We start from the raw sequence: 22918 nt of genomic DNA, 5'->3' as shown, positions 1-22918 counted from the left end.
CCCTTGTTGAAATAATAATGGCCCTATAATAATCTTCATAATTTATATGATTTAAAAAAAACAAAAAACAAAAAACAGGACATATAGCAAGCCGTTAAAATTGTCATTCACACAAAATTCCCTTTTGGAAAATGAGTGGGTCTACCTTTGTTGTACAAAACATTATTATTATAATAATGTTGTGAAATATTAAGCCTAATGTATCTGTGTTAAAATCAGTGATGAAGGAAGTATTTGGTTCCTTTACTTAAATGAAATTACTAATACCACACTGTGAAAATAGTGTTAAAAGTCCTGCATTGAAAATGTCACTTAAGTATAAATAAGTATAGTCAATAAAATGTTGCTAAAGTATGAAAAATAAAAGTTCCCAATGTGGAAAATAAATAAATATTTTTAAAAACACATGAAAACTCCAAATAACTAAAAGAAAAACCCACAAGAATTCTCTAAAACATTTATCAAAGTAATTGCCAATTAATTTCCTGTCTATTTAATTGATTAATTGACTAATTGTTTCAGCAGTACTTGTATAAACTATTTGGTAGATTAATATATAGCAAAACATCACATTTTCTAAACTCATGTTTTTTGTTTGTTTTTGAGGGAGTTTTTACCCCCAGAAAATTTAATTTATAAAGTAACTAGGAAAAAAACAGACAATGAAGTAAAAAGCACAATGTTGTCCTTTGAAATATAGCGAACTAAAAGTATAAAATGGTATGCTCAAGTAAAGTAATTAAGTATATTATTTGAATAAATGTAGCAAGTTACATTCTACCACTAATACTGTATAGTTTAATTCAACTAGATAAAAAAAAGAGTTATAAAATAAAATTCAAGTTCCACATCTTTTATTTATTTATTTATTTATTTTCTCCGATATGTATAGGCTACAAAAAGATTTAGCCATGACTTTTTTGATATTTTCCACATTGGTGTAAATATTGACCGACAGCCCCAGGACCCTGGTACCTCGGGTACTCGGGTTCTGTCGGATTTTCTGGGATGATCTGAATCACGCGCCTGGAGTCAGATTATTCCGGGCAGACCGTCGGTTGTGTTTGGTTGGTGAGTCAAACAAATCCGATCCCAGATCTGTGTCTGCGGACACTCTCCGCTACTGAGTGGTAAACAAAGGGCGCGCAAATCTCCCTTCGCTAACGCTAGAGTGCCGCACAGGCACCTGCTGCAGCGCTTCCATTGGCTGTTTAACACGCCAGTCACTTTAAGCCCCGCCTCTCGTCCGTTAGCATTGGCTAATGGCGGAGATACTTGCGCTAGCGCTAACGCCATTTGTCGCCGCACCCATTTCATGCCAGTTTCGGGGCGGAAAGTTTTCGTCGTATCATTGAGGCGGGTCTACTGCTCGGTTGTAGATTTTCATTGGAGTTATTTCTCTCCGAGGCTTGACTGAAAACCGTCTCCTCGTACCTGGTTGGTGTGCTAACAGGAAGTAGCTGCCCTGAGTTGAAGCCGTCGCCTTGCCCTCACTGCTCTCTGTTTTATTCTCATCGAGAAGTGTGAGTGCGGCTCCACTGAGAGAGCGGTGCGATGATAAAAGCCGCATATGCGGTAGGCTACACACCTATCAGGCAGGAAAATACCCGAGAAACAGCCTCACCCCGGTTCTCCTCGCACCACAGCCTTATCCACGACTCAGAGCGGAACCTGAAGGTGAGAGATTTAATTGCCTTTACCCTAATCCAACTCGTAAATAGCCGGTGTAATATCCTGATCGTATCATATTTCAGTTGGCGCTGGCTAACCTCGCTAGGTTGGTCTAAATGCGGTGGCATAACGGCTAAAAATGAAACGTTGGTGGGACGAGAGGCGATCATACTGCTTTGATCTTTATCTTCGGAGAGAGGCTTAAAAGATGACCTGAAGTCTGGTCAAGGAAAACTGTCTGTCTAATGGACACATTAGAGGCGATTTGGACCCATATAATTAAAAAGCATCGACCTACGATGATCTTTGTGTCATATAATTATATTCTGCTCGGGAAAAATGCCTTGTGGCTGCCACATGCATGCGGCTCACACAGTCAATTAGGCCCATGTGATTGTTCATGTCTTATGTTCAAGGTGTGGTTCGTCAGTTTCTGTGCTGGAGACCTGAAATGCAGGTAATTTATAGATAGGGGTCACTCCGCATCTGCACTGTTCTGTCCTGCAGCCGCACTGTAATTATCATCAGTGGCTTAATAATGTCACCTCTCCTCACTGGTGTACGCAGATGACACAATATCATCACCGATGCAAAGCTGAAGAAAAAAAAGGCGTCTCCTGCTCCCCCACCCGTTTAACAAAATCACGCGCAGGCTCCCACACATTAATTACACACCCACAGACACATAGATAGACACACAAACACACACAGACCAAAAGACCCCCCACGGTGAATGACCTCAGTTCAGACTCTTAAAGGTATTGTCTGTGGGCTGCTGCTTAGTGTTGCTATGGAGGAGAGCAGTCAGGTTTTTGGCAACTCCAGCTGCTGCAGGACGAGTTTGCTGGTCAGTCCAAAGCTGTACTGCGACAACCTGTGTGTGTGTGAAGACTTTGCTTTAGGGAAATCATTATCATCGATGGGACCCAGTAGCATCCTATACTGCGGTTATACTGTAGTGTTGGCATGCAAAGTCTTTTTCTGTGAGCAATGATAAAGCTGATGGAGTATGGTTGAATTATAAGGAGAGTTGGTCAAAACAAAGGGGTGATGACAGTAATTATTTTTACCAAAATTGATAATGAACATATGCACGTATTGGAGGATGAACTCATATCTCAAGAGAAATACTTTTTATTTCTGTAGCTGCAGCGATTATTCGCTTATTTGTTGACAGTTGAATTAATAGGCAACAAATTTGATGATCAATTTGAGTAAGTTTTCAAAAAACAAAGAAAAATTCTCAGATTCCAGCTCTTTAAATGTGCATATTATCTGATTTATTTACTCCTCAATGACAGCACACTTCATAGTTTTGGGTTTAGGGCAAACTAGACTTTTGAGGATGTCATCTTGGGCTTTGGGAAACACTAATTGTCAATTTTTCACAATTTTCTGACATTTTATAGACAAATTGATTAATTGAGAAAATAATCGACAGATTTATCAGCAACTAAAACAAAAATGAGTTCAAGTCCTCGTCTGACTATGAGTTCAAAACCCAAACATATTAAGGTACGATTCTTGATTTATTGTTTGGTCTTTTGAAAAAGTGACAAATGTCCAACACAAGTTCCAAGAGACCATGTCCAAGTCTTAAACTGTTTTCTTTATAATTCGTTTTTCGCCAACTAATTTGATATTTAATGTAATGGTTTGAGTGATTTTTAAGTTAAAAAGAGTAAAATTTCTATGGCAGCAAACTAAATATCTTTACTTTGAGGACAAAACAAGACATTGGAAGATGTTATCTTGTGCTTTTAAATCACTGATCAACATTTTTTTCACAATTTTCTCACAATTTGTAGACGGAACGACTCCTCAATTAATCAAAATGCCGACAGATCAATCAACAAAGAATAAAATCATTAGATGCAGTCCTAGATTTCTGTGAGGCTTGTACACAATTTCATATTTAAAGACAAAAAGGCTGTCATTATTCTTATTTATCTTATTCTTAACAAAATTTATGTAGAGACCAAAAGCCACAATGAAGTGATGTGATAACGATAGACAGTATTGCCTGTGTAGCCAAACCCTGATATAATGTTTATTCCTCCGCATAGAGCTTCACTGTTGTCCAAAAACAGTTAAAAACACATCAGTCAGCCACAGTGACGCACAGGGCAGCATGTTACTATATTACCTTCAAGTAACTTTTGCTAAAAAACTATGTTGCTTGACTTATGTAGTAAATCAATAGCCACTAAACCACATTTTTGGGACCAGTTTCTAAAGATGAAAATCTGAACAAAAAGCAGATGCATAGCTGTTTCATGTCACTGAGGGATCACATATTTTCCATACTGAGTGGCTGGGTGGTGGCAACTCTTTTGTCAGCGTGTGTACTCCACACCCAGAGTCATATTGGAGTAAAAGGTATGGTAAAGGCAGGGTTTATACCGGGCCCTGTCATGAACAGACAGAGCGGAAAAAACTAAGACTGAGATGCATAGCAGGAATCAAGCCAGATGACATACCTGCAGAGGCACGGAGACGCCTAACAGTTAACAGGCCGGCACAATAGCCTACCTGTGTGATCAGCGTCGACATCAGTTGTACTTAATCTCCTCTGTTTACTTAAGATGACCTTTTGTCAGCTCATTAACTCCTAACGTCTCATTTTGATAATCATAAAGACCTGTTACACATCATTTTAATATCAAAACTTTACCAGTTTACTCATTATTCTGTCAAACAGCAAATTAATCCACTGAGAATTGTTGCATCATTCAGAGCTCAGCTGGGACTGCTTGTAGGGTTTCATTCCTAAGTTGTAGCTGCCACATGAAATTCAGGTCATCAGCCTCCATAGACTCAGATCAACCTGTCCATAAAAATGTCCCTCCAGTGTATCAGCTGTAGCTAATGAGTCATTCACTTTCTATTTGTTGTATTTATTATTAAATAATCTAAGACCGAGTTCTCTCTGTTTTCAAAAGAAAACACTGCCATATGTTGTGATCAGTCATGTATTTTTTTATGTAGTTGCTATGTAAATAGCCCATTAGTTAGACTGTGAAAATGCTCTCATATTGCCTTTTGCTAATATACATTATGGCTTCAACTAATAACATTTTCATTATTGTTTCTTCTACTGATTTATTTTCTCAGATAATTGTTTGGCCTTTAGAGAGTCCGTTAATAGAGACAAATGCCAATCACCAGTTTCAAGAGACTATGTTGATATCTTAAAATGTTTTCTTTTGTCTGAATATGAGTTCAAAACACAAACATATTTTGTTTACTACTGTAGAAAATAAAAAAAAGATAAAAAATACTCACATTTGAGAAGCATGAACACCTACATCTTGACTATTCTTGTGTAAAAAAAAAAATTACTTAAATCGTGAATCGATTGAAAAAAAGTCGCTGATTCATTTTTTGTTAGTCATAGGGATGGGATCTGACAATATTTTATAGATATCAGTCATATTATCGATTCTACTCATCGGTCCGATTGCTTATGAATTCCCTATTGATTCTTGATCAATTTATGTATTGGGAAAAAAGTAGGCCTACACAGATTTTCAGCATTATTATAAAACTGGTTATTCACCTTCCTTAAAAGACATGCTGCTCGGCTGCGATGTGCGTATAGTGTCAAATGCATGACATTCCTGAAATTTAACTTCATGTTGCATGGAAAGAATTCTCAGCATGTTGCTGGTGTTTCCCCCCTTACTTGAAAATACCAATTTACTGACGTCTCAAGCGTTCCTGTTGTCATCTTTGTTTGTGAAATGAAGCCACGCTCAGACCATTTCTTCCTCTCCGCCATGACTCCTTTTGTCATCATCATCATTACTCCTTCGTCACATGCTGACATACATAGAATTGATAAACTTGAAGTTATACGATTCCAGTTGGAACTGGTTCTCAACTGGAACTGGTTTTCGTTTCCCAGCCCTAGTTAGTCGACTTCATTGTTTCAGCGCAAATTATCTAATATCTTGTACTGACACTATATGATCATTATGGGAAGGGGTCGACCAATATTCTTTTTTCAGGGCCAGTTCCCATTATTAGTAGTTAATCAGACTGATAACCAATATTTAGAACTGATATGCATTTACAATAAAAATGAAAATCTTTCTGCCAATGTTTATCATTTGGAATATAACAAACTCTGTTTAAATGCCAAGTGTTTAATCAAAACTGAAGCGCTCAACATCATATACAGCAAGTTCCAAGCAACTTTTATTATGAAGTCAAGTGAAAATTTAAATAAAAAATGAATAAATAAAAATAGCACCCCGATTCCCCCCATGTTGACCCTTTCTTTGCACTTTTTAATTATTAATTTTATCAGCGATCATTAAAATAAAATGCAGACACAGATAATCAGCAAATGTCGACCCCATATTATGGGCTATCCTGGACGTGGCAACAACCAGTCCATCTGAAACAATGTCACTGGCCTCAGAGGAAAGTTTTCAAATTCTCCTCCACCGAGAGAACTTCTCTCGTGAAATCGTCGCTCAGCGTTATTTCTCAGTTGTCAAAGCAAATCTCGAGACCTCCTGTTGTAGCGCAGCAGTCACTGTGACTGGAGTTTCCTTCATGTTTCAGAGCAGCAGCCACTTCTAGCTGCTGTCACCTCGTCTTTCACAGCATCCTGGGTCTACCGTGTCCACAAGTTCTCAGTGGGGGGTTCAGTAGAGTTTTATCTCTGCTGAGTGGCCTGTAGACGAAGGATGCTTCCTTTTTTTTCCAGTTAACAATAGATTCAGTCCATTTCCATCCTCTCTGCTGTCCCACCCTCTCTCGCTCTTCCTCGTTATCCCTCCCCCTCTCACTGTCATGTCAGTTTACTCAGTCGATTGATGTATCTCGCTCTTCCTCCACCCTCCACCCACCGATCTCTCTGTCTGTCTTTCCTCCTCCACTCTTAGCTGTCTTTCAACTAGGCCATCCCTGACCCAATCTCAGCTGGATGTGGCCTGCATGCTTCTTGCGTGCTACGACTGCTCTTCAGTTACGTGTGGTGGGTGCACATTGAGTGTGTGTGTGTGTTCTGACACAGAATCACATCAGTGTCACTGTCCGACCCTTCGTCGCCCTTCTCAGCGCTCCAGTTTTAAGCCTCCCACAAAACAGTAGTCGCGTGAAGAAAAAGTCTTGATAAAGGCTCACTTCTAAATGTCTTTTTTTTTGTTTCCCTCTTTCCTCACACAGTGCCAGTAGAACCATGTCCAAGCCAACGGGGGGTGGTGTCAATGACGTCACCCGTTTCCTGACGTCGGGGGCAACGCCGGGGTCCCCCACCTCCAACTCGATGTTCTCCGCCGCCAGCCAGGCCGACTGGGCGGCCAAGAGGCTGGTGTGGGTGCCGTCAGAGAAGCATGGCTTCGAGGTAAGGCGGTACTGGCTTTGAGAGCCTACTAGAATAATATAATCAGTTGTTTTTTCAGTTCACTAGATATTTGAGGGTGTTTATTTTATTTTTTTATATCAATTCAATATCACAAATACAGATTTAACATTTGAAAGCCTACTAGCCTACTCTATATATGAGATAAAACACATGTCGACAGAGTTTTCCTTTGGAGCCATAATTTGCAGTTTAAAAACAGTAGCAAATCGCAGTATATTGTAAAATATTTTATTGCAATACTCAGCATTTTGCAACACAGTAAAAATCCCAATGATATTGTATGGGGATAATATCAAATAATCTGACTTGTGGTGATTTCCACCCCGAGTAGATATATTTTGCTGCAATAAAAATTATTGAAGTGAAATAAACGGACTGAAAACTTTATCTTATTAGATGAAAGAGGTGTTGACAGAGTTTTCCTTTGGGATTCTCAGTTGAACAAAGAGAATAAATTGCAATGCATCACAATATATGTTACTGTAATACTCAGCATTTCGCAACACATTTAAGATTGCAATAATATTGCATTGTGACTTATGCATCGTGATAATATGGTATCATCTGGCCTCTGGTGATTCCTTCCCCTATTATTAAAAGAAATGGAACGTTTTTTTCTTTCCAAAAAGCTCAAACATCTAATTCGAATCATACTAGGTGTAAGGAGATGAAATTGTATGAATTTTAGGGCTAAATGCAATTTATTTTACACTTTTTTTCTTTTTCCCTACCATGTAAGTATTAATCCTCTGGTAAATAATTAGCTGTGAGTGTATGCCTTCGATTCAAGGTGTGTCAAACAGGTGAGGCGAAGCAGCACAGGGTGTGTGCACATCTTTGTGTGTGTGTGTTATCATGTTTTATGAGGTCTCTGTTTTCTGCTTTCCTTCTTTCTGTTAGATTCCTCGATGTGCCTTGTGATGCCCTCGAACACATTTAGGCCTAATAACTGTCACATGGCCATTGTCATAATATTAATTTGTTCCGCTTTTCCTCGGTACTTGTGTAATGTGCATTAGAAGCTTTCAGTGGACGTGACATATGAATTTAATGTCCTATCTCAGAGTCTCTCTCTCTCTGCTGGACTGGTTTCACAGAGCGCTCTATGAATAGAACAATACGCTCCTTCAACGTCCTAATGTTAAAGAGGCCGTTGTCGAGACACTGACTTCATTTTACACTCATGATCTGAGAATGGCACTGTAGGACAAACACATACCAAATATACACACTCATGCAATATAACACACAGAGTGACACACACGCTTTTCATCCACATTCATATTCTGAGCATGTATTTCAATCTGTGACTAATACGCGCCCACACATGCGCAAACACAAACGCACACATATTTTGAGTGCAGTGCATGTCAAGTAGCAGAGAGAATAAAGTGTAACGCAGCAGAGTCCTGTGACCTGGTCAGACCCTGAGTTCACCACTTCCTGTCCAGCAAAGCACAAGACCGACAGCACGATGAGAGAGTTTCTCTCTCCTCTGTCACCATCTATTCTTGTCTGCTGTCAACACAAAGACCACTCAGACTCTAGAGCTCAGTGTGGCAGAGATACTGTCAAACATTTTCACACAGATATTCTCAATGTTTGCTTCATTTCATATGCAGGCCAGCTGTGTTGCTGTAGAGTTAAAGGACTAGACCAGATTTTTTTCTGTATTTTATAGCCCAGTATCTACAAAAAACAGCTACTTTGATTTAGATTTTTGATTGCTACATGACGTTTTTAGTCATTAAAAAGTCATTAAATAGAATAGAATTAAATTTGAATTTTTGAGGTCTTAATTGCCACAAAGATTTGATCTAATTTCATTGTTGTTAATTTTTATTCAAAGTGGTATAAAAAATGTCTTGGGATTGATTTCCTGAAAGCAAATCTGTTAAATGCATAGCTTGTTAAGATAAGATCGGGGGGGAAATTTGCATTGTTTTAGCAGCAAAACGAGAGCGCAAAACCAAGAAGCATAAGCAGGAGATAATAAATAAGTAAACAGTAAAAACTTAAACAAGTAGAGAGACCGAAGGGTTAAATTCACATTATTGCACCTAGGAAATATTGACATTGCACAGTTAAATATACATTGAAATCCACGTGAGTGAGTCGTCAGTTTAGGTCTGTGTGGACTACTAGGTGCAGTGTGGATTTTTTAAAGTCTGACAGCAGCAGAAAGCTAATTGCTAATTGTGTCTCACATTCAACAGAAACTCTCCCAAACTGTCTTTGTAACATCACTCTCCTCTTCTGCCCTCAGTCGGCCAGTATTCGGGAGGAGCGCGGTGACGAGGTGGAGGTCGAGCTGACAGACAGCCAGAGGAAGGTGACTCTGTCCAGGGAGGAGGTGCAGCGGATGAACCCCCCGCGCTTCAGCAAAGTGGAGGACATGGCCGACCTCACCTGCCTCAACGAAGCCTCTGTGCTGCACAACCTGAGAGAGAGATACTACTCCGGCTTGATCTATGTGAGTGCACAAAACAATGAAGGGTGAAGGTGTTCACATCATGATAAAGAACCTGTGGACACGGTTCTCACGCCAATGCACATGTTCACATACGTGCATATTAAATGTTGTTGTGTACATGCATGTGTTAGCTCCCTGGCATCTCCTGTGTAACTGATATGAGGCAGTAAGAGAGGTGAGGAGTCAGTTTACAGGACTGTTCGTGTGTGTGTGTGTGTGTGTGTGTGTGTGTGTGTGTGTGTGTGTGTGTGTGTCTGGTACCAGTGGGAGGCAGCTCTGGTTTCGCCTGCACAAATGGGGGACGAGAGAGCAAAGAAGACATATGAGTCAGATAGATACAAATGAGAGTCAAAAGCAAATTATTATTGACATACCAAGGAAGCATATAGCGAAATAGAATAATATATAGGCACTTTGATGTAGCCGAGCTGCCTATGAATGGTATGAATGATGGGGGATGATGCTGAGAGGAGTAGGGATGGATTGTTGAAATAGCTGTGAGAGGCGTGTTACAATATGACAAGGTGTTGTGGATTATGTATCATCATGACTCGGAATGCATTATGAGAACAGTAATGTCTGGGTGTGGATGGACACAGTGTAGAAAATGTAACCACAACCAAATGTTTCTGTTTGAATCAAGTGATACTTTTTCCAGTTTATAAAAATCTGCACATCCAGAGATGTGCCCTCCATGGCTTAAGAGTCTGCGTCTGCATGTTTAGAGTTACAGATCCTTTTTCAATGTGTTCGTGTGTATTTTAATCTGATTGGAGTGATGTGTGTGTGCAGTAATTTGAATTGCACATGGAGCATCAGCCTGGAAATGCATGACTGTTTGTTTACTTGATGGAAATCAGTGATCAGGGACGATCGGGCTGACCTGCATAATATACTGAACCGAGAGTTGTCCAGGGTTCCCAAGTCTCATAAAGTACTGAAGACTTATTTTAACTTAGCACTTATTTTAAAGTAAAAGCCTTACTTGGTATTGAAATGTCTTAAATAAATCTTTCAAAAGTTTTGAAAGTGCTAACACACAGGAAATAGGATTTCATGAATCCCTTTTTTTCTTGATGTTCCATTATAAAATATCTAAATAACTGGTAACATCTATTTGAAAAAAACAAAACATATGTATTATTATTATTATCATTTTCAATTTTGTATATTTTAAAATTGGTCTTAAATTTCATTTTAGTGGCATTATGAAAAATCTTAAAAAAAACCTTAAGCTTAAGGCAATTTAACTTGAGCTGTAGTAACTCAGAGTTAATACAAGCTACAAGGTACCTGGTAGATTTATTTGTCATTTTTTAAACATAAAAAAGAATAATAATTTATTAGACAATTTCAATCACAAAGACATGGGATGTCGGGTTTATTTTTCGGCTGTTATATTATAAAAATCTCAAAATAAGTTCACCAAATACCCATCACATGATTGCCATGCAGATCAGGATAGCTGAACCAACAACACACACTTACATTTACCACATCCAATCCAAAGACAAATGAACTTTTTCTTGAACAATACACATTTGGGCCAAATTGTCCTTGCTCTCAAGTAATCAATGTTGGTTAATGTTTTTTTTCTTCAGTTTTGGTTAAATTTAATTTCAAATGGCATTTAAAAAAGTCTTAAATATAACTTGCCTAAATCTGTGGGAACGCTGTGAACCAAGTCAACGTCAGAGCTGCTCGTACACTTGACACCACAGCTGTACTTTCTGTTGAAACGAGTTTAATAGGAACATGCCACTCCTGCAGTTATCAAACAGAAGTCAAGTCGCCCACAATTATTGACAGTCTTCTTTAATTGAGCACAAACCACTTAACTCGAGTGACTGAGCATGTTCAGAGAAAACTGTTCTGTCAAAAACAAGAACATTAAACCCAACTAAAACAAAACGATGCAGATTTATTCTGACATGACCGATATTGTGACATAAAAGGCTCCACTGACTGCACTTTGTTCTGTGTGTTTTTCCAGACATATTCAGGGCTGTTCTGTGTGGTGGTGAACCCTTACAAGAACCTGCCCATCTACACAGAGTCCATCGTGGAGATGTACCGCGGCAAAAAACGCCACGAGATGCCCCCGCACATCTACGCCATATCAGAAGCCGCCTATCGCAGCATGCTACAAGGTGCTCAACACTGCTATCTGTGACCTCTTACCCCTGTGACACGTTTGCTAACCCACACATCTGCTATCAGCTCAGCTGGGCTGGAATGTGGTGTCGAATCCCATCTGTGATCTTTGATCGCGGAGCCACACCACGAACGCTATTTGAAGGTGTGGTGCCGCGTGGCTGTTATCAAAAGCATTTAAAGTGAAAACAAATAGGCAAGACGGTATTTTTTACAACAGAGATTTCCAGTAATGGCACTCCTTTTTACGATCTGCGATATTGTGTATTTGTTGTGGTGATGATAGTAACCACATTTTATACTTGTGACAGCGATGCATGGCAGACATTTTTTTCAAGCCCTACCTGTAATGTTGAGCTCGTGAGAGAGAATTCCCAGCAACCATTTAAAAGCAGTTACGGGCTGATTGGGTAATGTCTTCGCCTTAGGGTGTCTCCCAGTGATAACAGGACGGAACAGATGAGGCTCTGTGTATTTGCCACCTCCCGCCCCTCCCTCAGGGGAGGTTGTAGGTGTGTTACCACAGTGATTGAACCTGTAGGACCAGTATGAATTCCTCCAGACTGAGCGTGTGGGAATCTTTAATAATACCAGGTTACAGTTCAAACAGTGTCCACCCACTGACTGACAGAGTCGTGTGGTCTAGGAGCCCGGAGAGACCAGTTAAGCTGGTGACCTGCTTCTGTCTACAGTGCTTATTAGTGAAGGAGTGACTGACATGTCAAGAGTCAGACTACAGTCAAATTTATCTGTGCGCATTTTTATATGTATCATGATCAAAACTCGAGGTGTGAGTCCCTGTGGAGGCTTCCAGGGTACGTCATGCCTCAGTGTAACATGAGCCAACAACTGGCATTATAACCTCCTCACTCCCGCGCAGCACCTTACAGCGTGTTATTTCAAGGAATCATACGTCAACATGCGTAGACTTTCACATAGTTGAAATCCTTGTTTGACGTCGACTTTGCTGTCTTGTCAGCCACTTCTTAAATCACACGTTTTTAACTCTCACTGACATACATCAGTCTGTGTGTCACTCATTTGTCCTTATATTGTTTTTCTCTCACAGACAGAGAAGATCAGTCAATCCTCTGCACGTGAGTAGTCTAACTGTGTCTGTCTGTGAATGCTTTGTACTTTGCCGTGAGGACAATCTCTGTACGGGTCACATTGAGACTGTCTGCCTCTGCTGGAGTGTCTGTGTCTGGTGTGTTTTTAGGTGTCTTCATTTGTGTGTATTGCCGGCTCTTTGCATGTATGTGTGCAGCTGTGATGTATCCAGCTTCTGCTCTTTTACTGTGTCCCATCTGTATACAGCTAATAATACATCCGCAGCTCTGCCTTTTCAAACTTATTGGCCTTCTTAAAGGAATAATCCACACACCCATACGAGTGACCACTTGCATGTCAATAAGTCACCCCATGTTTGGTTACATTTCCAATACATACGTTACAATCCAAAAATGGCGGAAATTCTTGATGAACTGAAGTAATAAGGTTCCACGTTTTATTTCTCCCCTTCATTTTATCAAGTAAGTCGCATTGAGATTGAGATCTCAAGAGAAACCGGAGTGCATAAATAAAGACATAAAACAAGCAATTTAACGTGTACAATATCAGTGGTAGTTAATAAAATAATATAAAATGTATATCTTTTAAATCATAAAGTAATAAATGCAATAATTAGTCAATATAAACAACAGTAAAACTATATCAAAAATATATCAAATCATTCAGTAAAATTCAGGTCATTTATTCAGTTGTGTGCAATATATGCAATAATGAGTCATTTAAAACAACTGGATTACAACTTTGGGTTAGTTGTTCACCGTGGAGGTACAAGAGAAAAACAACGTTTTCTTTATGCATTCAGTGTAACAGGGGGGACGTAATTGACATACAAATGTGTTTTTGCAGGATGAAGTATTTCCTTTTACCATATTGCATTAATTCACGATTAACTGTTTTGCGTGTGTCTAATTTGTTGCAGATATTCAAAGTTAATGAGAAATTGTTTTTAAATCCAAATTTATACATGCAGGACATATCAATGTTTACACATTTTTATGGGCCTTATGGGCCTAGAATTTAAAGAATTGGGACAGAAAAAACACTTCTTCGCAAATAATGTAATGTGAATGCACCCTGCTCTCTGTTTGTCTACCTACCTGCTTACCCGAGGGCCTACCATCCGTCTCCCTGTCATCATGTCTTCCCGCCAGACTCTTCCTGTCATTGTCAAGGATCCCACTTTAGGTTCATCTTGAATCAGTGTATTTGGGACAAGGCGTCTGCTTCTTTTAGATCTTTTAAAGCTGCTATTTTTACTCCATTCTCCTTCGCTCTTCTCCAAAAGCAACAATACTGACACAGCCTGTATCCTCCACACCTGCTTTCTGTTTAGACCTGTGGCTTTGAACGCACTGCATGGGCTCTGTATTTATTGGTGTGATGAATGTGTGTTTGGCCCCTTGTTCCTGTGTGTTCTCGCTCTTTAAAATGCTTCTGTGTACCATTCATAATTGAGACCACGTGTTCAAGATGGACCGTTTTGTAAAGAAGATGGTATTTGGTGTTTGTGTGTGTGTTCCTCACTCAGTTTTGTGTGTGTGTGTGTGTGTGTGTGTGTGTGTGTGTGTGTGTTCCAGAGGCGAGTCTGGGGCCGGGAAAACAGAGAACACTAAGAAAGTCATCCAGTATTTGGCTCACGTTGCTTCCTCTCACAAGGGTGGCACTCTGGGTAGGAACAAGGAAGCTGTGCAGGTACGTCACAGCAGAGACACTTCATGAGTAAGGAGAAAAGAACAGGATAAAAGAGACGAGGTGTCATCTAAGAACATTAAGAACTAAGCAGGGGGGCTGGTAAAGATGGAGAGGGTTAAAAAAGTGACAATGGAGCGCAGAGGGAAGCGGAAAAAAGGCAAGGGAAAGAAATATGTAGAAAGACTTCTTTTTTACATTTACAGTGACACATAATTTAAAAGGTCTGAAATAACAGGGGCCCATTTAGTTAGAAATATATCTGTTGTTAATTGCAGTTTAGCAGCAACACTTTCCATATAAAAGACCATTGCTGTTTTCAATATGTTGCCAAGACTTGTGCCCTTAAAAATTCAAGTCACTTTACAGTATTTTTTTTTACCTAAATACCTGGAATCTGGTCAGAAAGCTGTGAAATGTTGCTATCTTTGGTCTACATGAAGAAACTGTTTTTCACTTTCTTTCTGAGAGTTTAACATAAATGGGAGAAGTCTTTTGTCTTTGTGGTACATTAAGCTCGTAAGACTGGAATCACAAGGTAATTAGCCTAGCTTAGCATAAAGCAGAGGGAAATAACAAGTCTGTCTCTGTACAAAGTAAATAAGAAACAAATGTTTACCAACGCCCAGAAAGCTCACTAATTATCACATTGTGTCTTGTTTAATTAAAGTCTGAATAAATAAAAATGAATACGTGTTATCAGCTTTTCACACTACAGAGAAACATGTCCCGAACCGCAGAGCCAGTATATAATATTAGTCTTCAAAACTGTGAAAAAATGAGCAGTATTCTCTGCTCTGAGACACTAAAAGAGCTGAAATAAGCTGCTGCGATGCAACAGACTCTTGTTAGCAGCTAACCCAATAGCACATCAATACAGCTGCTAATCACACAGCACTCAGACCTTGCTAACCTAATGTTAGCACAAAGTAGCCAATATGGGCTTTAAGACTGAAAGGTACATTACTGACAGCTATTTTAGTTGTATTTATATGATTGTGGCATTTAACAAAAGATATTGATTAATAATAACAGCAATAGTACTTATACATTTTATTTGTAATGCACTTAACATTTGGAACAAATCTCAAAGTGCTACACGGTGAAAGCATCAGCATAAAAAAACAGCTAAAAACAACTAGCATCAAAGTATATTTAAAAGTAGAGCAACCAGCAAGAGGTTACTTAAAAGCCATAGTATTTCAGGTATTTATTTGCCTGAAAGAGTTGAGAGAATTTATAGTATGTAGAAATTTCGCCGCTAGCATATGTTGGGCGAACCAAACGTTACGTTCAGGATCTCTCCAGTGCTTCATCAAGCCATGATTTCTGCCGGACCAAAAAATCTTGGGACACAGAAACTGTGCAAAACAGTTTAACGGTCTAACCCCATAATTCAGGACTACGCAGTTTACAGACATATTTTTTTTACATTTTCATTGCATATTTTCTATCATGTGTTATGTGTTTAGAAAGAAATCCCTGATTTTGCTTCACCCTGACTTTGAACTGAGCTCAAAAAGCACCGTAAGAATGAAGGTTTGGAGCTTTTTGGGGAGTTCTGTTCTGTAAATATGTCTTGGTGAGTCTCTCTGTGACGAGTCTTGTCGTCACAGGGAGGACGGATTGCGTCAATTAATGTTGTTGACCTTTGAACGGAGCCAGGCTAGCTGTTTCCCCCTGCTTCCAGTCTTTATGCTAAGCTTAGCTAACTGCCTCCCTTCTCCAATAGTGGTATTAGTCACTCATCTAACTGTCGGCATGACAGTGAATAAATGCATTTCCACAAAATGTTGAGCCATTTGACCTTATATGACACCTTTGTTGCAGTGTTTTCAGTAATGATATCATTTAACCCTTTAGCACCTGCATCATCACTTTTCCTGCGCTGCATTCAGAATCTTCTCACTGTCATTTAAACCTCTGAAACCTGAGAAAATTGTGTGGATTTATTTCAACGACACAGAAAAAGCATGATGAGCAACTTGCCAAAAAATGTCCCACAAAATGTAAAAAAAGTAGTAAAAGGTGACAGGAAAATGATCTGAAAATTTAACTGGGTGCGGTATAGATTATCAAAAGATGATGGAAAATTGTCGAGAAAACTATATTTATAATTCTCCGAATTGTAAGTTTAAAGTGATGTTACAGATAAAAGACAAATATATATAATTTTTTAAGCACTTTATTGAAGTCAATTCCTGTTGTTGTTTTTGTCGTTGTTGAGTTTTTTTTGCTTATTTTCAGGTAGTTTTCTTGTTCCTTTTTTAAGAATGCTCTGCTGTTTTTCGGGGCCATTTCTTGCTAAGTTAATCATTGCCTTCTTTCTATGTTTTTGGAAGAAGTCAAGCCAATCTGCTCAGGGAATCAAAGGACTAAAATTTCACATCACTCTCTCTCAAGACTGATTTTATTGATTCTAAGACATCATGGGTTTTCCTATGGGTGTTAATTTTAACCCTTCCTCTGTCAGTCCATCTTCTTTTTCTACATTTTCTCAGCAATTCTCCTGACCCTCTTCCTTCCTGCACTTGTTTCCCCTCATTCTCTTCTCTCTGCATCGCCCCTCTCTCCTTCCTGCATGCTCAGATGGACGGCTCTCGGTCCTTAACAAGGGGCAGTACTTTGGGGAACAAGGTTAGTTAACTCTGTCCTGCTCTCCTGTCCTGTGCTTTCCTTCTGTCCTATTTCCTGCTTAATGAGCTCCACGATGATACTGACTAAACCAACACAGTAACCTTTTAACTGTCCTCACTGATGTTGCTCCTCATAACAGTCAAGCCTTGTACTGTATATTTGAGTTTGCTTGTTTGTTTTCCTTTATTTGTTGTTGTTATTGTTGTCTCATTTGTCTTTTTTGCTTGTTTATCCCATGCATATATCCTCCTCACCCCTAAAACCTCATCTTTCCCCCTACAATTCGACAGAGTATGCAGTATGTGAGTATGAAAGTATTTAGAAAACTTTGGGTTTATTCACTGGTGGGGTCACATTTTATAGAAACTTAACATGTAGAACACTCACCAGAGCTTATATGATTCTCTTGATATAACGAGAATCATGTCTTCTGTGCAAAGTGATTTCCTTTTTGACTTTTTTTTTCCCCCTGAATGAATTTCCTGGGTTTTGGCTCGTTTTATTCTTTTCTTCTGATTACACCCAATGCGCTGCTGGTTGGCTTCCCTTTCCCAGTGACTTGTAAATGCCACAGCTCTCACACACACCTGTAGAACATGACCTGTGCAGTATGTGTGTCAGTTGAATGAGTGCAGATTCAGGTTTGGGTGTGGCTGTGTTGTTGCAGCCGTCTCTGTGAGTATGTTGCAAGTGTACACACTTATGTGGTTTGGTTAAAGTGTTCACTGAACACTACTAAAATTGCTGACCTCTTGGTCAATGTGTGTGTGTGTGTGTGTGTGTGTGTGTGTGTGTGTGTGTGTGTGTTGGCCGGCATTCCTTGACAGTTTTCACAGTAACCACCCCCTGTAACTACAATAACTCCCCATCACTGGCTGCCGCTGCCGCTGCTGCTGCTGATTCTGCATCAACAGCTGCTGCACTCGCAATGCGACAGCATTAAGTAATGCATTGCAGCTAGCTAGAATCAGCCATTATGTAGCTTGTGTGTGATGTTAGCATCTACATCTGCAGCTTCCCTCTGCCCTTGTTTCTCTACAACAGTGGTTCTCAACTGACTCATAGTTAGTTCCTAGAGATTGCCTTTTAATAATGTAGGAGATTAAATTTTAATGAATTAAATGTGATTGACGGCCTTATTATTGATGGCAAAACTAACGAGGGCCCATTACTCTTACTGACGTTGAGAATCATTTGTTCCTGGGTGTGGGGATGGTGTGTGTTCGCTATTTTGGGCCCTAAAATGCACCATTTTGTGTCACTGCTCTTTAACGATGAGTCATGATTTTGTTGTTTTACATAACAGATCAGTAGTTACTCTAAAGAGAGCAGGATTGGATGGTGCATTTTAGGAGATAGGCCCTGTGGAATTCTTTTGTTGAGGCTGTTGTCTTTGTTGTGCTGTGAATCTGATGTGACGTCTCCTGTGTGTCTCAGGGTGAGCTGGAGAGACAGCTGCTGCAGGCCAACCCCATACTGGAGGCCTTCGGCAACGCAAAGACCGTCAAGAACGATAACTCTTCCAGATTTGTAAGAGCAGACTGGATACATTATACAAACAGAATCTATCTATCCTGAATCTATATTCAGTATCATGAATTTACACTGAAATTAACTGAAACGTAAAACTTTTTTTTTTCTTTTTCAGGGTAAATTCATCCGCATTAACTTTGATGTGGCGGGGTACATTGTTGGTGCCAACATTGAGACCTGTATCCTTTTACATGTCTTCAAAGTTTTTTTCAAGATTGATTCATTATCTCTCTCTTAAAGTATGCTGCCTCATTTAAAGCATAGCTGGACAAAATGGCTTTTTATGCCTCTGCAACAGCTGTGGCCATAGGGATAATGTTTTCACGTTGTTCATTCTGTTCTCGTGAGTGCGATATCTCAAAGGATTTTCTTTTTCTTTTCAAATTTGTCACAAACGTCCACTTGGACTCAGTGATGAACTGATTAGAAAAAGTTTCAGCTGTAAGTATCCATGACCATATGAATTCAGACCTCCTTGAAAAGTCCCGGGCCACCCGCCAGGCCAAAGATGAGAGGACGTTTCACATCTTTTACCAGTTATTATGTGGAACTTCAGAAGAGACCAGAGGTGAGCCAACATTCAGAAGCTGATCGAAAACGTACCATATTTACTGCACTTACACTACTCAAATCTATCTCTCTGTTGCAACTTTTTTACTCCCTTCCCTAGCGGACCTGCTTTTAGGAACTGCTGATGAGTACCGCTTTCTGAGTGGAGGCTCCATCCCTGTTCCTGGTCAGAGCGATTCAGAGAACTTCACCCAGACCATGGACTCCATGTCTATAATGGGCTTCACTCCAGAGGAGTCGCTGTGTAAGAGAGGAGATGATTGAGAAAAGAGAGAAAGTAATTTGCTTTGTGCGTATTTTACCCCTGCTATAAATCACTGTTCCTCTTCCTGTCTCACCTCTCCTCAGCCATGCTGAAGGTCATCTCCTCTGTGCTCCAGTTTGGGAACATTTCCTTCATGAAGGAGAAGAACCAGGACCAGGCCTCCATGCCTGATAACACAGCTGCTCAGAAACTGTGCCATCTGCTGGGTATCAACGTGCTGGAGTTCACTCGGGCCATCCTCACTCCCAGAATCAAAGTGGGTCGAGAGTATGTGCAGAAGGCCCAGACGAAAGAACAGGTAATATTTTTGTGCATCGACATTTGTGCTCATACAGACAAGCAGACATGTGTCCCCGTGGAGTGTGTCTTACGGTGTGTCCTTCCTCCTGTAGGCTGACTTTGCTGTGGAGGCCTTGGCGAAGGCCACATATGAGCGTCTGTTCAGATGGCTGGTCCATAGGATCAACAGAGCTCTGGACCGCCGACAGAGACAAGGAGCCTCCTTCATAGGCATCCTGGATATCGCTGGATTTGAAATCTTCCAGGTTTGTTTATTTGATGATCTTGTGATTGTGTTTGATAGTTTAACATAAAGGATGATGGCTGAACTTTAACTCAGGCTGCATTCTTACTAAACCAGGCATTGTGGTGATTAGCTGCAGGGTTGTTCAGCAGTGTGGGAGTGTCACTAAAATGACCCATTTGTGGGGGAGTGGAGGGTGGAGACCAACAATAGAAAGCCAATCTGCCCATCTCAGTGACTTAGTGTTTGTCTCCAGTAAGTTTGTCTTTGATGGCTTAAAAGATCTGTAGATTATCACTGTTGTATCTTTATTGCCACGAAAAGACGTGCACACTCACAACCAAAGCAAGTGCTCTCCTTTGTGGCATCATACACACCAGCTGTTAATAGATACATTTAAATATAAAGAAACTGTGTTACAAGGCCTATTGTGATAACTGCTTTTAGATGATGATATATTTTTCCAGAAATAATTGCAATACAGTAAACACTGATATATTGATAACATAATAGAGGGCTCCCACAGTCAAGGAAAACCTGGAAAAGTTATGGAAGTAGTAAAAATCATTGAAAGTTTTGGGAAAGTCATGAAATTTTGTAATGTGTAATGAAATTGTAACAGTAACATCCTGATATAACCTTCCCTGTAGTGTAACATAACGGCAATTTTTTTTCCTGTAGCTGCTGACCTGACATAGGTCTAATATGCAGGGATGTTTGACAACATTTTGTTTATCATCATGTATTTTTCTTCACTTTCTCCCTGCGTTCTTTCTCTCCCTTCAGTTATGCCAGCTAGCTGAAATAATGTTTGAGTAGAGTCTGAATCTTATTCTGGGTCTTCAAAGATTAATGGAAAAGTTTTGAAATGTTGTCCATGATAATGTGTTGGAACCCTGTAATACAAGTACACGCATTTAAAAAGCAATTAATCATTAATTCTGAAGACTTTTCATGCATTGGAATTTAAAAGTTAAAAAAAGACTTTGACGCTGTGCCCAAGTCTTAAAATAGTTTTAAAAACCCTGCTGTTTATTCTGGCATCATGTTCGCTAAAACATCGTTGACGTTATGTAAACAAACACACAGTTAAACACAACAGGCGGTATTGTATAATATATGGACAGGACATGGATAAAGCTGAATGTAGCCCTTCCTCATCATTGTGAAATGTTTGCAATTAGAGAAATTTCATTTTTTGATTATTAGGTTTGAGCAAGTGTGATAAGATCGGCATTTAGTGGTGTGGGTTATCATCAGCGTAATGTCCTCACAAACGTTAGGCGTAGTGTTCATGTTCTTCCATAGTTTACTACATATGAATTATTGAGTCTTTGTTTACTCTCCTAAATCCCTCCTCTGCAGCTCAACTCCTTCGAACAGCTGTGTATCAACTACACCAACGAGAAGCTGCAGCAGCTCTTCAACCACACCATGTTCATCTTGGAGCAGGAGGAGTACCAGCGGGAGGGCATCGAGTGGAACTTCATCGACTTTGGCCTCGACTTACAGCCCTGCATTGACCTCATCGAGAGACCAGTACGTGCACACGAAATCAGTGATTTTTTTTTGATAATCTCACAGTATTAGCTGTCAAATGATGAGAATATAGATGCTGATAGTCCAAATTTACTTACAGTATGAAGCCGTGTTCGGGGATTGTAGGTGAATAGCATAATAAAATTTAGTTTGCAGATTTAGCATGCAGCCTACAGAACATGTTCACCTCGTCACACTTCAACCACACCCATAGATGAAGGAGTAAAAGTGAATAAAAGAATATAAATAGAACGACAAACATGCAGGCACACACTCTGCTTTGATCCCTTGTCATCTCCAATTATAATGTCCACATTTCACTCACAATAAATGTTCTTTCTCTGCGTCTGTCAGGCCCACCCGCCGGGTGTTCTGGCCCTGCTGGATGAAGAGTGCTGGTTCCCGCGAGCAACAGACCGCTCATTTGTGGAGAAGCTGTCTGCCGAGCAAGGCAGCCATCCAAAATTCTTCAAACCAAAGCAGCCACGCGGGGAAGCTGACTTCTCCATCATTCACTATGCTGGCAAGGTATCCCATCATTTGTTTAACAGCTTTCTGTGTTTGCCATATTTCCCACTCAAAGCAACCAACTGAAAAATGTCACCTGCCCTGCGATGTTTCTCAGGTGGACTACAAAGCACATGATTGGTTAGTGAAGAACATGGACCCTCTGAACGACAATGTGGCGTCTCTTCTCCACCAGTCTTCTGATCATTTTGTCTCAGAGCTTTGGAAGGAGGGTGAGACTGATTTTACTCTGGTGTTTATTCACCATGTACAGTTAACCTTTGATTTGTGGACTTAAAGGATTAATTTAGATTTCTGGAAGTGTGATTGTATGAGGTATTTATCCATAGTCAGTGTAGCACTTACAGTACGTAGTGGTCGGCACACCCCCAGTTTGGAGAAGCAGGCAGGAGGAACCAATGCGATGTACTGCTGTGGACGAGGGCAGCAGTGAAATGTATATTAGCCACCTAAAAAATGGCCACCAAAAATAGTCAATATCAGTTTTAGTGTATGCTATATTTAGAATATTTTCACTGCTTTACCTTTCCATCGACCAGCCCTTCCCAACGGGGAACCCAGACCGTTATATCCTCCTTTGACCAAATCAGTATATTTTTCCTTACAGAACACATGAGCTGCTGGTCTACTGCGGCCTCAATCGGTTACTTTTAGGTTTCCCACGGTCATGGAAAACCTGCAAAAATCATTGAATTATACTATCACATTTTTCAGGCCTGTAAAAATCATGGAATTATTAAAAATCATTTAAAGTTTTGGAAAAGCCATGGAATTTTGTTGCGTGTAATGAAATTGTTGCAGTAATTTTCTATGGCCAACCTTAACTCTTGATGTTAAGTAGCTTTAATATGCCTTGATGTGCGATATTTTGTTAACCTCAGATACATT

At 39.9% G+C, this 22918-nt stretch overlaps 1 protein-coding gene across 6 annotated transcripts in view; it reads left to right on the top strand.

Moving 5' to 3' along the window:
- Window positions 1–1423: 1423 nt before the first annotated feature.
- The window catches only part of myh14 (myosin, heavy chain 14, non-muscle), a 40169-nt gene continuing 18674 nt past the window's right edge, over window positions 1424–22918 (top strand). For 3 of the 6 annotated variants that reach the window (XM_042489719.1, XM_042489717.1, XM_042489715.1), the window contains exons 1-17: window positions 1427–1677; window positions 6850–7027; window positions 9315–9521; window positions 11515–11671; window positions 12745–12772; window positions 14324–14438; window positions 17025–17072; window positions 17363–17374; window positions 18510–18602; window positions 18721–18784; window positions 19075–19173; window positions 19276–19419; window positions 19524–19738; window positions 19833–19985; window positions 21329–21502; window positions 21857–22030; window positions 22128–22242. In XM_042489719.1, the coding sequence (XP_042345653.1) occupies window positions 6863–7027; window positions 9315–9521; window positions 11515–11671; window positions 12745–12772; window positions 14324–14438; window positions 17025–17072; window positions 17363–17374; window positions 18510–18602; window positions 18721–18784; window positions 19075–19173; window positions 19276–19419; window positions 19524–19738; window positions 19833–19985; window positions 21329–21502; window positions 21857–22030; window positions 22128–22242 (1963 nt within the window). In that variant the 5' untranslated portion in view covers window positions 1427–1677; window positions 6850–6862. Of the gene's footprint in view, window positions 1678–6849; window positions 7028–9314; window positions 9522–11514; window positions 11672–12744; window positions 12773–14323; window positions 14439–17024; window positions 17073–17362; window positions 17375–18509; window positions 18603–18720; window positions 18785–19074; window positions 19174–19275; window positions 19420–19523; window positions 19739–19832; window positions 19986–21328; window positions 21503–21856; window positions 22031–22127; window positions 22243–22918 lie in introns of all 6 variants that reach the window. The other 3 variants (XM_042489720.1, XM_042489718.1, XM_042489716.1) reach the window with 3 other exon arrangements.

The sequence above is a fragment of the Plectropomus leopardus genome, chromosome 7, assembly GCF_008729295.1.
Source record: "Plectropomus leopardus isolate mb chromosome 7, YSFRI_Pleo_2.0, whole genome shotgun sequence".
Lineage (NCBI taxonomy): Eukaryota > Metazoa > Chordata > Actinopteri > Perciformes > Serranidae > Plectropomus > Plectropomus leopardus.
Note: the sequence above shows the minus strand (reverse complement) of the source record. Positions and strands in the feature narration are given on the sequence as shown.